The sequence below is a fragment of the Sesamum indicum genome, linkage group LG5, assembly GCF_026168435.1.
Source record: "Sesamum indicum cultivar Baizhima isolate 11 linkage group LG5, ASM2616843v1, whole genome shotgun sequence".
Taxonomy (NCBI): Eukaryota; Viridiplantae; Streptophyta; class Magnoliopsida; order Lamiales; family Pedaliaceae; genus Sesamum; species Sesamum indicum.
The window spans coordinates 2,784,103-2,798,039 of record NC_142661.1 but is presented as its reverse complement, the minus strand read 5'-3'; the positions used below and the strand labels follow the sequence as shown (position 1 = coordinate 2,798,039).

The 13,937-nt window shown below is 50.1% G+C and overlaps 1 protein-coding gene and 1 pseudogene across 1 annotated transcript; one reads left to right on the top strand and one right to left on the bottom strand.

Annotated features, from left to right (window-relative positions):
- Window positions 1–3,550: 3,550 nt before the first annotated feature.
- Window positions 3,551–4,051, top strand: LOC148788000 (uncharacterized). The gene has a single exon (XM_088880704.1). It carries the CDS (start codon window positions 3,551–3,553, stop codon window positions 4,049–4,051), a length of 501 nt encoding a protein of 166 aa, XP_088736830.1.
- An 8,577-nt stretch (window positions 4,052–12,628) lies between these two features.
- On the bottom strand, window positions 12,629–13,376 carry LOC148787999 (25S ribosomal RNA; annotated as a pseudogene; the record flags this gene model as incomplete).
- Between the last annotated feature and the right edge of the window lie 561 nt (window positions 13,377–13,937).

The following is a 13,937-nucleotide window of genomic DNA, read 5'->3' as shown; positions in this document are numbered from 1 at the left end:
AATTTCCGACGGTGAGTGAAGCCACACGCGCACCACCATTGGATGCGTCTCATGAAACCCGTCACAATGGTGCTGGTTGTGCAGTGATTGGACTCCGGACGCCGCCGGACGCGCCTTCCAAAGCTGCCTGAATCGCGCCATTTTCGCCCTTGATTCGCCGGCGACTTCTCTTTAAAATACCAGCCGTTTTTCGGCGAGTTGCCGGACGTACCATACACCATTTTGCTCGCCTTGATGAGCTCTACAATTCCCCTCGATCAATTTCACGATTCCTCCACGCATGAAGATGGGCTTCGACCTCGACCGCCGCTAGCCTCCGCCGTCGATTCGCCGTCGTCAGGGCCACCCACGGTCGCGGACCACTAGCGTTCGAATCCTCTTTTCAGTGCGAGTCGTTTGAGACTAGGCTCGCCCAATTTCATGGCCGGAGTGAAGAAATCTTGCAATTCCCGTCCGTGCGTCGTCGCTAACGATCGGGCCGCCGTATCTCCGCCGTCCGACGTCGTTTCAGTGGCGGACCACCACCATTGGCCTCGCCTGGTCACGGCGCAGCCAATCGTCCGGTCAGAAACAGCCACCGGAGAACGGACAGAAGCTCCTCCACCGGCTGTTGACCCGCCGTTGACCGAGTTGACTCGGTCAACCCAGTCAACCCAACAAATCCAGCAGTCTGCTTCCTCGATCCCGACGCTGATCCTTCCGAAGAAATCATTTGCTGAAGTTGTGGCGCCTCCACTGGCCTCAAAAACTGCAAAATCAGCACATCACAAATATTTCCCTACGGACTCGCCACCGGCCGCTTTCGGAATAGTTTTGACAGGAGACAATGGTCCAACATTGCAGTTTACAGATGCCGAGATTGAAATCCTTGCAACTCAATTCAGATTCGCGCTCGTCGGAAAATTTTCGCATGGAGCACCCTCGTACAGCATGCTGCACAAACTGATCGCGGGAACTGACATAAAAAACAAATTCACGGTTAGTATGCTGAACAACAGACATGTCTTAATTTCCTTATCTTGTGAAGCAGATTATACTCGTCTGTGGTTGCGGCGCATTTGGTATATCCAGGGGTACCTGATGCGCATCTTCAAGTGGACTCCTACTTTCACTCCGTCTCAGGAGTCATCAATTGTACCTGTTTGGGTTAGTTTCCCGAGCTGCCAGCACATCTGTTCCACAAGGAAGTTCTATTCACGGTGGCGAGCATGATTGGAACTCCTCTGCAGATTGACGATGCCACACTCAATCAGTCCAAGCTCTCCAAGGCAAGGGCATGCATTGAATTGGATCTTCTCGAACCGCGCCTTGAGGATTTTCAAATCCAGATTTGTGGGGCAACTATTGTTCAGCGTATTGAGTACGAGGATATCCCAAACTTCTACTCCTTATGCAAACATGTTGGACATCGGGATTCAGACTGCTATTCAGAAGGCGATGCTCCCAAGCCACCTCCCCGGAAGCAGAGGAAGAGGGTTGCTGTGGAAGTGGAGCGGGGCAAAGCAGTTGTTCAGGAAGTTGGTGAGAGTTCAAAGACGAGGGACCAGTCAGAACAGCTTCAGCTTGCTAAGGACACCAGGTACCACACTGAGCACCAAACTAAAACTTTGACTAGCGTCAATGAACTTTCTGTTCCTGCTGATGAAGTTAATATTCCCTGTGAGGCTGGAAAAATGGGTGATTTGCCTGCAGATAATCTTGTTGTTAGTTTTGTGGAAAACATTATGGAGACTAATTTGCCTTCCGATAATCTGGTTATTGGTGCTGTGTATCCTCCGATTGGGGGGTGGAAATCCAAAGGAGGAAGAAACGGGTTAACCTTTCACAGGCCTCTGAAGTGTTCAGAAATCTGAAACTTTTTGGAATGACTACTCCACCACTAGAGGAATGGGATGAAACTGATGAATCAGAAGGGGAAGACGATGATGTTAACCCGGGTAGCCCACGGCCGGTGAAGATCCAGGATCCAGTTTGCTCGCTGAACCTTAATCCGGCTGAGATCGAGGAAGGAGAACAGTTCTTTGCTTCTCCAACCCCGCCACGAAAATACAGACATCGTTGCACGCACTGGATCACTACAACCACTACAACCACTTAGAAACTTTTAACTATATTCTGTTTCACAATGTTAAGGAGTAGTACTCCTCTGGTTTCTTAAGTGTTTTGTAAGACATCTGTTATTTCCTTTTTAATGAAGATGGGATGGGGACCCCGATAAGCATCCTCCACCTTTGGGTGTTTTAACTAAAAAAAAAAAAACACTAAACCCTAAACCCAAAATCCAAAACCCAAAACCCTAAACCCTAAACCCTAAACCCTAAACCTTAACCCTAAACCAAAACCAAACCCTAAACCCTAAACCAATTCTCTCAACTTCTCACTACAAGTATGTGAGATTTAACACACTAAACCTTCCACCCCCAACCACCACCAAACCACCAACCTTTCAGCCTCACCACCACCACCAACAGACAGCCCACCTCTTCCTCCACCGCGGCGTCGCCGCCGCCGGCCGATCGCCGGAAATATTCACCGACGCGTAGAGCCACACGCGCACCACCACCAGATGCGCCGTTGGAAGACCGTCACAACCATGGTGGTATCGCACTGAACGGCCACCAGATGCCGCCGTACGCGCCCTCCAAAGTTGCCTGAATCGTGCCCAAATCGCCCCAGATTCGCCGTCTCCTTATCTCTAAACATTCGGCCGTTTCCTGGAGAGTTTCCGGTCGTGCCATACACCGATAGACTCGCCTTGATGACTAGAAGCTTTTCCCTCAAGCAATTTCAGGTTTCATCCATTGTAGACGATGCGCTAAGTCCAAGACTGCCGCCTCGTTTTTCCGTCAATTCGCCGCCGGTGAGCTGACCCACGGTCGCGGACTGCCACCTTCCACTTCCTCTCCTCAATGCGAATCTTTTGAGACCTATCTCGTCAAATTTCATCACCGGTACGAGAAGATCTTGCAATTCTCCCGTTTCCGCCATGGCCGGCCTTCGGACCGCCGTAGCGCCGCCGTCACACCTCCGTTCGCCGGCGGACCACCACCGTTCGCCTCGCCTCGTCATGGCGCATCCACCTATCCGCTCTGTTTTAGCCATCGGAGCCACGCCTGAAACGCCTCTTCCGGCCAACGGCGACAGTTAACCTGAGCTGTTGACTGAGTTGACTCGGTCAACCCCTCATTTGATCGGGTCAACTCGGTCAACTCAGTCAACCGAACAGCTTCAGCAGCCGCCTTCATCAATTCCGACGCCGAACCTCTCGAAAAAATCATTCGCTGAAGTGGTTGCACCGTCTCGGGCTTCGAAAACCGCAAATACGACACCTCATAAATACTTTTTTGCGGACTCGCCACCGACCGCTGTCGGTACAATTTTGGCTGGCGACAAAGGTCCAACATTGCTGTTTACAGATGCCGAGACCGAAGTCCTCGCAGCTCCATTTAGATTTGCACTAGTAGGAAAATTTTCGCATGGAGCACCCTCGTACAGCATGCTGCACAAACTGATCGCGGGAACTGGCATAAAAAATAAATTCACGGTTAGTATGCTAAATAACAGGCATGTCTTAATTTCCTTATCTTGTGAAGCAGATTATACTCGCTTGTGGCTGCGGCGTATTTGGTATATCCAGGGGTACCCAATGCGCGTCTTCAAGTGGACTCCTACTTTCACACCGTCTAAGGAGTCATCAATTGTACCGGTGTGGGTTAGTTTTTCGGAGCTACCAGCACATCTGTTCCGCAAGGAAGTTCTATTCATGGTGGCGAGCATGATTGGAACTCCTCTGCAAATTGATGATGCGACACTCAATCAGTCCAAGCTCTCCAAGGCAAGGGCATGCATTGAATTGGATCTTCTCAAACCGCGCCTTGAAGACTTTCAAATCCAGATTTGTGGGGCTACTATTGTGCAGCGTATTGAGTACGAGGATATCCCACACTATTACTCGTTGTGCAAACATGTTGGGCATCGAGACTCAGACTGCTATACGGAAGGGGATGCTCCCAAACCACCCCCAGAAGCCGAGCAATCGGGCTGTCACTGAGAAAATGAAAGGAAAGAAAGTTGCTGAAGAGGTCGGGCGGGACAAAGCAGTAGCAAAGGAACAGGTTGCGATTGAGACAGCCAAGGCATTTGAGAGAGGTGAATCAAGCAGGTACCCTACTAATCCCTCTAATGATGATGTTGATAGTGATAAACGTGGTACTGATATTGCTGATATCGAGACATCGGATGTTAACTATGACTCGAATATGGAAAATGAAATGCATGTTGATAATGCTAACTGGTCAGCACACGAGCCTGCCGATAATCTTGTTGTGGGTGAGAACCACGTGGTTGTGCATGATAACATTGTGTCTGTTTTATCGCTAACACTACCTGCGATGATGGAAAAATGGGTGAGGAGAATTCGGAAAATAAAATGGCTGAAGGAAATTGGATATAAGTGGGAAATGCGACCATGCTTTTACAACAGAATTCAGATAAGGTGGAGACTTTGGTTAGTGATGCGACACCATTAAAGATCTGTGAACCACCTTGCTTGACCAATTGCAACCCTGCAGACTCGATTGAGCAGCTGTTACTGGAGCTGGCATCCCCGGACAAACTGCCTAGAAATGATTTCATCGTAGAGAGGTTACCGGAATACTTGGTCAAAAATACATCGTTGAAATTTCGAGTGATGAAACAGAGGAGTACCCCATGCGGTCCAATTTATTTTCAATGAAGAAGGGATGGAGACCCCGAAAAGTTTCCCCCACCTTCAGGTGTTTATCTATAAAAAAAAAAAAACCCTAAACCCTTAACCCTAACTACCAACCACGACCAAACCACCACTTGTTCAGCCTCACCACCACCTCCAACAGACAGCCCACCTCCTCCTCCACCGCGGCGTCACCGCCGCGCCGCCGTCGGCCGGTCGCTGGAAATTTCCACCGACGAGTGAAGCCACACGCGCACCACCATTGGATGCGTCTCGTAAAACCTGTCACAATGGTGCTGGTTGTGCAGTGATCGAACTCCGGACGCCGCCGGATGCGCCTTCCAAAGCTGCCTGAATCGCGCCATTTTCGCCCTTGATTCGCCGGCGACTTCTCTCTAAAATTTCGGCCGTTTTCCGGCAAGTTGCCGGCCGTACCATACACCATTTTGCTCGCCTTGACGAGCTCTACAATTCCTCTCCATCAATTTCACGATTCCTCCACGCATGAAGATGGGCTTCGACCTCGACCGCCGCTAGCCTCCGCCGTCGATTCGCCGTCGTCAGGGCGACCCACGGTCGAGGACCACCAGCGTTCGAATCCTCTTCTCAGTGCGAGTTGTTTGAAACTAGGCTCGCCCAATTTCATGGCCAGAGTGAAGAGATCTTACAATTCCCGTCCGTGCGCCGTCGCCAACGATCGGGCCGCCGTATCTCCGCCGTCCGACGTCGTTTCAATGGCGGACCACCACCATTGGCCTCGCCTGTCAAGGCGCAGCCAACCGTCCGGTCAGAAACAGCCACCGGAGAACGGCCAGAAGCTCCTCCACCAGCTGTTGACCGAGTTGACTCGGTCAACCCAATCAACCCAACAAATCCAACAGCCTGCTTCCTCGATCCCGACGCCGATCCTTCCGAAGAAATCATTTGCTGAAGTTGTGGCGCCTCCAAAGGCCTCGAAAACTGCAAAATCGGCACATCACAAATATTTCCCTACGGACTCGCCACCGGCCTCTTTCGGAACAGTTTTAACAGGAGACAATGGTCCAACATTGCAGTTTACAGAAGCCGAGACCGAAATCCTTGCAGCTCCAATCAGATTCGCGCTCGTCGGAAAATTTTCGCATGGAGCACACTCGTACAGCATGCTGCACAAACTGATCACGGGAACTGGCATAAAAAAATAAATTCACGGTTAGTATGCTGAACAACAGACATGTCTTAGTTTCCTTATCTTGTGAAGTAGATTATACTCGTCTGTGGTTGCGGCGCATTTGGTATATCCAGGGGTACCTGATGCGCATCTTCAAGTGGACTCCTACTTTCACTCCGTCTCAAGAGTCATCAATTGTACCGGTTTGGGTTAGTTTCCCGGAGCTGCCAGCACATCTGTTCCGCAAGGAAGTTCTATTCACGGTGGCGAGCATGATTGGAACTCCTCTGCAGATTGACGATGCCACACTCAATCAGTCCAAGCTCTCCAAGGCAAGGGCATCCATTGAATTGGATCTTCTCAAACCACGCCTTGAGGATTTTCAAATCCAGATTTGTGGGGCAACTATTGTTCAGCGTATTGCGTACGAGGATATCCCAAACTTCTGCTCCTTATGCAAACATGTTGGACACCGGGATTCAGACTGTTATTTAAAAGGCGATGCTCCCAAGCCACCTCCTCGGAAGCAGAGGAAGAGGGCTGCTGTGGAAGTGGAGCGGGGCAAAGCAGTTGTTCAGGAAGTTGGTGAGAGTTCAAAGACGAGGGACCAACCAGAACAACTTCAGCCTGCTAAGGACACCAGGTACCATACTGAGCACCAAACTGAAACTATGACTAGCGTCAATGAACTTTCTGTTCTTGCTGATGAAGTTAATATTCCCTGTGAGGCTGGAAAAATGGGTGATTTGCCTGCAGATAATCTTGTTGTTAGTTTTGTGGAAAACATTGTGGAGACTAATTTGCCTTCCGATAATTTGGTTATTGGTGCTGTGTATACTCTTATTGGGGGGGTGGAAATCCAAAGGAGGAAGAAACGGGTTAACCCAGGTAGCCCACGGCCAGTGAAGATCCAGGATCCAGTTTGCTCGTTGAACCTTAATCCGTCTGAGATCGAGGAAGGAGAACAGTTCTTTGCTTCTCCAACCCCGCCACGAAAATACAGACATCGTTGCACGCACTGGATCACTACAACCACTACAACCACTTAGAAACTTTTAAATATATTCTGTTTCACAATGTTAAGGAGTAGTACTCCTCTGGTTTCTTAAATGTTTTGTAAGACATCTGTTATTTATTTTTTAATGAAGATGGGATGGGGACCCCGATAAGCATCCCCCACCTTGGGGTGTTTTGACTAAAAAAACAAAAAACCCTAAACCGTAAACCCTAAACCGACAGTCACATTCTCCATTCATTCAGCAGCTTCACGCAAGAGGCCGATGCCGTCGTAGCTTACCAGTGAACCAGAAGATATGGCGATAGTACCTGCCGTAAACGAGGGAGAAAAGGTTCACAACGCTGTGTTGCTTTTCAACCGCTGGTCCTACGATGAAGTTCAGATTAGTGATATCTCAGTGGAAGACTACATCACTGCTACGGGAGCCAAGCATCCAACATAGATGCCTCACACAGCTGGGAGGTACCAAGCAAAGCGATTCAGGAAGGCTCAATGCCCAATTGTTGAGAGGTTGACCAACTCCCTGATGATGCATGGGAGGAACAATGGGAAGAAGCTCATGGCAGTTCGAATTGTTAAGCATGCCATGGAGATAATTCATTTGTTTACTGACTTGAGCCCCATTCAAGTCATTGTTGATGCTGTTATCAATAGTGGGCTAAGGGAAGACAGTGATGGCCCCTAACACGATTGACTTTCCTACACTCAAAGCTTCATTGGGCTGAGTCAACTCAGCTGAGTCAACTCGCTCGTCTGACAAGAAGCAACCCTCAGTTGCTGAAGCACAAACACCTCCACCATCTACCAAATCATTTGCTGAAGCACTCGCAAACCCCTCTCTACACCGCACCCGTGTCTCTACTGCGGCGGACCTGCACAAGTATTTTCTTGCCAACTCGACTCCAGCGAACGTTGGGAAGCAAGCCACACTTGAGGGGCGACAGACTCTCATTTTCTCTGATACTGAGACACTTTCATTTGTAGCGGCCTATCGTTTTGCTCTTGTTGGTAAATTCTCATATGGAGCACCGCAATATCGCAACCTTCACCGACTGGTGGCTGGGCTTGGAATCCATGGTGCTTTTACGGTTAGTATGATCAATGCTAAGCATGTTCTCATATCCATGTCAAATGAAACAGATTTCTCACGTCTCTGGTTAAGACGAATTTGGTACATACAAGGATATCCGATGCGGGTATTCAAATGGACCCCGACATTTACTCCTGCTCAAGAATCCTCTGTTGTTCCAATCTGGGTTAGCTTCCCCGAACTCCCAGCTCACTTATTCCATAAAGATGCTCTTTATGCAGTTGCTAGTATGATTGGAACACCACTGCAAATTGATGACTTCACTTTCAACCAGTCCAAGCTTTCAAAAGCAAGAGTCTGCATTGAAATCGATCTGCTTACACCGCTCATTCAGAAATTTGATATCCAAATCAATGGTATTTCGATTGTACAGAAAGTCGAGTATGAACAAGTGCCGGAATGCTGCACTTTATGTAAACATGTTGGCCACCAGGACTTGGAATGCTACTCCAAAGGGAACAACCCGAAACCAGCACCTCGTCGTTGAAATGAGGAGAGGAAGGAGCCTACTGCTGCAACGAAGAAAGGCAAGGAAAAAAAAGGGAAAGAAGCTACCAACACACCTACCAAAGCACTTGATGGAAAGGCAGAAAAGAGTAGCAGACGGACTGAGAGAGGTGAATGTTCGTATACCCAGGTACCGAATGCTGAACCCCAATCTTTTGCTATCAACGATATTAATTTACATGTTCATAATGATGAGATATTAACTGTTGGTAATGATACTATTGATAATATGCCTGTGGTTTGTGATAGAAATGCATCAAGTATGTATAATGTGCATGAGTTAAATTCTATTGTTGAGGAATTGAGAGATGATGATATTGTTGGGCATTGTGAGGGGGTAGCAAAGGAGGCTCCCCTCCAATGTGTTGCTCTTATTCCCTTTTCCCCAACCCATTTGCTATGCTTATTAAGAAGAATGAGGAGCAAGTGCTCAAAATGAATCAACCTGATCAACAACAAGGTGATGACGATCAGAGAATCTCTAGAAATCAGCAACAGACCTATACCCTTAACCAAGCTGCTAACGAACTTCCCTCACCGCCTGAGAATTACTATGATTTTGAAATTGAACTCGTTGAAGAAAAGGAAGAGGAATCAGCGCATATGGAGCAGATTCAAGATGGAAAATGCAAAACCGATTGGAACGCCATTGGGAAATCAGTTCAAACTATCCAACAGTGATTCGCCCAGACTGACTCCGAACGTGCAAAGATGAGAGTCACACCGTATGCCTCAGTAATTGGGAGCCTGATGTATGCTATGATCTGTACTCGACCGGATATAGCACATGCAGTGGGAGTAGTTAGCCGTTTTATGAGCAATCCAGGAGTGATGCACTGGGAAGCTGTGAAATGGATTTTTAGGTACCTAAGGGGTACTAAGGACCGAGCATTGGTGTTTGGTAAGGGCAAGCTTACCTTGTTTGGGTTTGTTGACGCTGATTTTGCAGGGAGTGACTATGACAGAAGGAGGAGCACTACAGGGTACGTGTTCACATATGACGGTACAGCCGTATCCTGGGTCTCAAAGCTGCAGAAGGTTGTCACACTGTCCACAACGGAAGCTGAGTACGTGGCAGTTACTGAGGCGGCTAAGGAGCTCATTTGGCTGCAACACTTCTTGGTGAATTAGGGAAACCTCAGGCAGATGTGATTCTTCATAGCGATAGCCAGAGTGCGATCCATCTAGCAAAGAATCCCGCGTTCCATTCGCGGACAAAGCACATCGAGATTGAATACCATTTCATCCGACAACTTCTGGAGAAGAAGGCACTGCAGTTGGAGAAGATCCAAGGAGAAAAGAACCCTGCGGACATGCTGACCAAGGCGGTTGCTATGGAGAAGTTGAAGCTGTGTACGGCTTCGACTAGCCTTGATGACTAGAGTGGACAAACCCGGCGGTACCAAGAAAGAAGTGGAGAAAAGCTAATCAATCTTCAAGTGGGAGATTGTTAAGTTGTGAAGATTGATTTGGAGAAGGAGAAGGATAACCCAATTCAACTTAGAAATCCCAAGTTGAGTTGGAGAAGGATAACCCGATTCAACTTAGAAATCCCAAGTTGAGTTGGAAAAGGATAAGTCATGGCTATAAATACTACTCTTATTGGCATTGTTTTGAAAAGCAGAGTAGAGAGAAAAGAAAGAGTTAGACGAGAGTGAGTGTTGTCTTTCACATGTGGTGAAGACTTACATACTGGTGTGTGTTGTACTCCTAAATTTTCCTCCTTTTTGAGTGTTTTCTCCTAGCTTGGTATCGCCCCCAGACGTAGGATTTATATCTGAACTGGGTTAACAAATTCGTGTCTTTTATCGCCTTCATATTCCAGCTGTTGTGCATCTTGACCCGATCTATTTCCTAACAGTTGTCGTAACCCGAGCAGGGATCCAACATGCCAAGACACGCCAATCACCACTCACGCGCCCATTACGTACGCAATGCCCGAGTACACAAACCAACGCCCGCCGTCCCACGACGCTTTCAAGCGTCGCGGCAGGCGAACTGCAGCAAGCACGCCCAAACACGCCCCGGTAGGCACAAAGATTCGGGATGAAACACGAGTTGGGAACCGAGGAGCACAAACCTAGGGACCTGAGCGGCTTGCTTGTGCGGACCGTCGTCGCCTGCCCCTCAACGCCTCCACTTCCGCAGGCGGCGGGCTACTAGCAAGCGCACTCAAAAGCATACCCCAGCTCCCGAGCGGGAGCCTTGCAAGCTGGGATTGTCGACGTTTGCCCACCACAAGCTACTAATTTCAGCGTTGCAAGCCACAAGCGGCGACAAGCACCCCCGACCGTCGGATCCCGAAAACACCCACATCGGTCCGCTTATGCGAGGGGAGGCCGACCAACCTTGCTTGGACGGAGCTCGTGTTGGCCATGTTTTAGCAAATCGCAATCGAAGCTCACCCCCAACGATTTGCCGTTGCTGACGTGATGGCGTTCGGCGCACACGATACAAATGGGCATCGGCCGCACGCAACACCATAGATTCCCGCTCGAGCGCCCCGCCGGAAAAGCTCGCTGGACTCTTGCCGCCAAAATAGGGCCAACACAAGCCACACCCAAGCCATGAGGGCGGCCAAGGCTTAGGGGCTGCGGGGTGGCCGCCTTGCCCCTGCCCGTCCCCAGCGCCGAGACCCCCCTCAAACACCCTCCTCCCCCTATAATAGGCTTAAAAAAAAAGCTTTGTGACACGACTAGACATTGAAAAAGATGAGGAAGGCACTTTTTTGCCATTTTTGAATCATTTTACCGTATTTTTGCATGAAAATTTGCATGTCACCCTAAAATCACATGATTAATTCATTTTTCTTCAAATAATTTATTTTTAAGTTATGAAAATATTTATTTAATTATTAAAAAAATAATAAATAAAAGAAAAAAATTGAAAAAAATATGAAGACACATTCGACAAGTGAGAGAAATATGTGGAATAATATTTTTATTTTTTATTCACATATTCTTATCGCGAAATATTTACTTTATTATCGATCGGTCATATTATGCGTCCAAAAAGTTTGAAAAAGATTCGGAAAAAATTGGAGGGTGCACTTTCAAATTCCTTGTTTTCCAATAAAATCATTATGTATACATAAGCAGTGCGTCTTCACGAGCACTTCCGTGCAAGTTATCAGATGGAGCAACATCGATGTTTTTCCGGAATGCACTTTCAATTGTCTTCCCACAATCATCAACATCGGACAAACAAGCTTCGGGATGTCTCGAGACCTGACAAATAAGTCGTGGGCAAGATGTCTTTACATTCTAATGTCATCGTCGGAAGTGATCGAAGGCGACGACCACGAGAGCAGTGCCGGACGGCAGCAGACGCGCCAGCGCCCACAGGCCGATGGCAGCAGACAGTGCAGACAGCGCCTGCTGATGTGCGCGGGTGCAGGCAGACGAAAGCAGATGGTGTAGGCAGCCCCTGCTGACGTGCGCGCGTGTAGGAGGACGGCAGCACACGCGACCTGGCCGACCACTACCGACATGCGCGCGTGCGCCTGGAGCCTCTGTTATCAATGTGCGCGCGCGCCTGTGCACACACTGACGACGCGTGCACTCAGACAGACGTCAGTAGGCGGGCGCCTATGCAGGAAGCCCCTGCCGACCTGCGCGGGGGCGCCTGGAGGCTCTGTTGCCGACGTGTGCGCGCGCCTAAAGCCTCTGCTGTCGACTTACGAGCGCGCCTGTGGGGATAGTGCCGACATGCGTGCGCAGGCAGACGGCAGCAGACGGGCGCCCGTGCAGGCAGCCCTTGTTGGCCTGCGCGCGCACCTGCCCGGCCACTACCGACGTGCGGGCAGGCCTGGGCAGACCCCTGCAGTCTCCCGCCCGCGAGCAGGCAAACGGCAGTAGATGGGCGTGTGCGCAGGCCTTGCCAACCACTGCCAAAGTGCGTGAGCGCCTCGAGCCTCTACACTGCCGACGAGCGCGTGCGCCTGGGCCGGCCCCTGCCGATGTCTCTGGACTCCCTAACGTTGCCGTCAACTGCCGCGTCCCAGTTCAGGAAATTTAACCCGATTCCCTCTTGGAGCACGCGCTGAACGCACTGTCTGTCGGGCTTCCCCCGACCCTTAGGATTGACTAACTCATGTGCAAGTGTCGTTCATATGGAACCTTTCCTATCTTCGGCCTTCCAACCTAGCGACCGCCACGATCGCCGCGCCCTCCTACTCATCGGGGCCTGGGCCTTGCCCCGACGGTCGAGTATAGGTCGCGCGCATGAACGCCATCCATTTTTGGGACTAGTTGATTCGGCAGGTGAGTTGTTACACACTCCTTAGCGGATTTTGACTTCCATGACCACCGTCCTGCTATCTTAATTGACCAACACCCTTTGTGGGATATAGGTTAGCGCGCAGTTGGGTACCGTAACTCGGCTTTCGGTTCATCCTGCATCGCCAGTTCTACTGATAAAAAATGGCCCACTTGGAGCTCTCGATTCCCTGGCACGGCTCAACAGAGCAACCGTGCCATCCTACTTATTTAACGTTTGAGAATAGGTCGAGGGCATTGCCCCTCCCCCCCCCCCCCCGATGCCTCTAATCATTGGCTTTACCCGATAGAACTCGCGCTCGAGCTCCAGCTATCCTGAGGGAAACTTTAGAGGGAATCAGCTACTAGATGGTTTGATTAGTCTTTATCCCCTATACCCAAGTCAGACGAACGATTTGCACGTCAGTATTGCTGCGGGCTTCCACCAGAGTTTCCTCTGGCTTCGCCGCGCTCAGGCATAGTTCACCATCTTTCGGGTCCCGACAAGTATGCTCACTCGAACCCTTCTCAGAAGATCAAGGTCGGTCGGCGTTGCACCCCTCGGGGGAAATCACGCCGGTCAGCTTCCTTACGCCTTACGGATTTGCTCGCCCGTTGACTCTCACACATCTCAGACTCCCTGGTTCGTCTTTCAAGATGGGTTGAATAGGGACCCCGCTGGCCAGCACCAGGAGTGCGCAATTGTCGAAGCACGCCGGAGGCGCCCACTGTACGCCGCTATCGGGGCGACGGCATTCCGCGGGTATATCGACTGCCCGGGCTTTGGCCGCCGCCTCAATTCGCGCTGGTCCGCACCCCGAGTCGATCGACGGATCGGCTCTCGCCGTTCCACATCCGACCAGGGCACATCGCCGGCCCCCATCCGCTTCTCTCTCGACAATTTCAAGCACTCTTTGACTCTCTTTTCAAAGTCCTTTTCATCCCTCACGGTACTTGTTCGCTATCTATCTCTTGCCCGTATTTAGCCACGGACATAATTTACAGCCCGATTAGGGTTGCATTCCCAAACAACCCAACTCGCTGACAACGCCTCGTGGTGCGACAGGGTCCAGGCACGACGGCGCTCTCACCCTCTCCGACGCCCCTTTCCAGGGGACTTGGGCCCGGTCCGCCGCTGAGGACGCTTCTCTAGACTACAATTCCGACAGGGAAGCCGCCCGATTCTCAAGTTGGGCTATTCCCGG

Excerpts from the sequence above, each read along its gene's own strand:
- LOC148788000 (XM_088880704.1), top strand. The coding sequence starts at position 3,551 with ATGCTAAATAACAGGCATGTCTTAATTTCCTTATCTTGTGAAGCAGAT.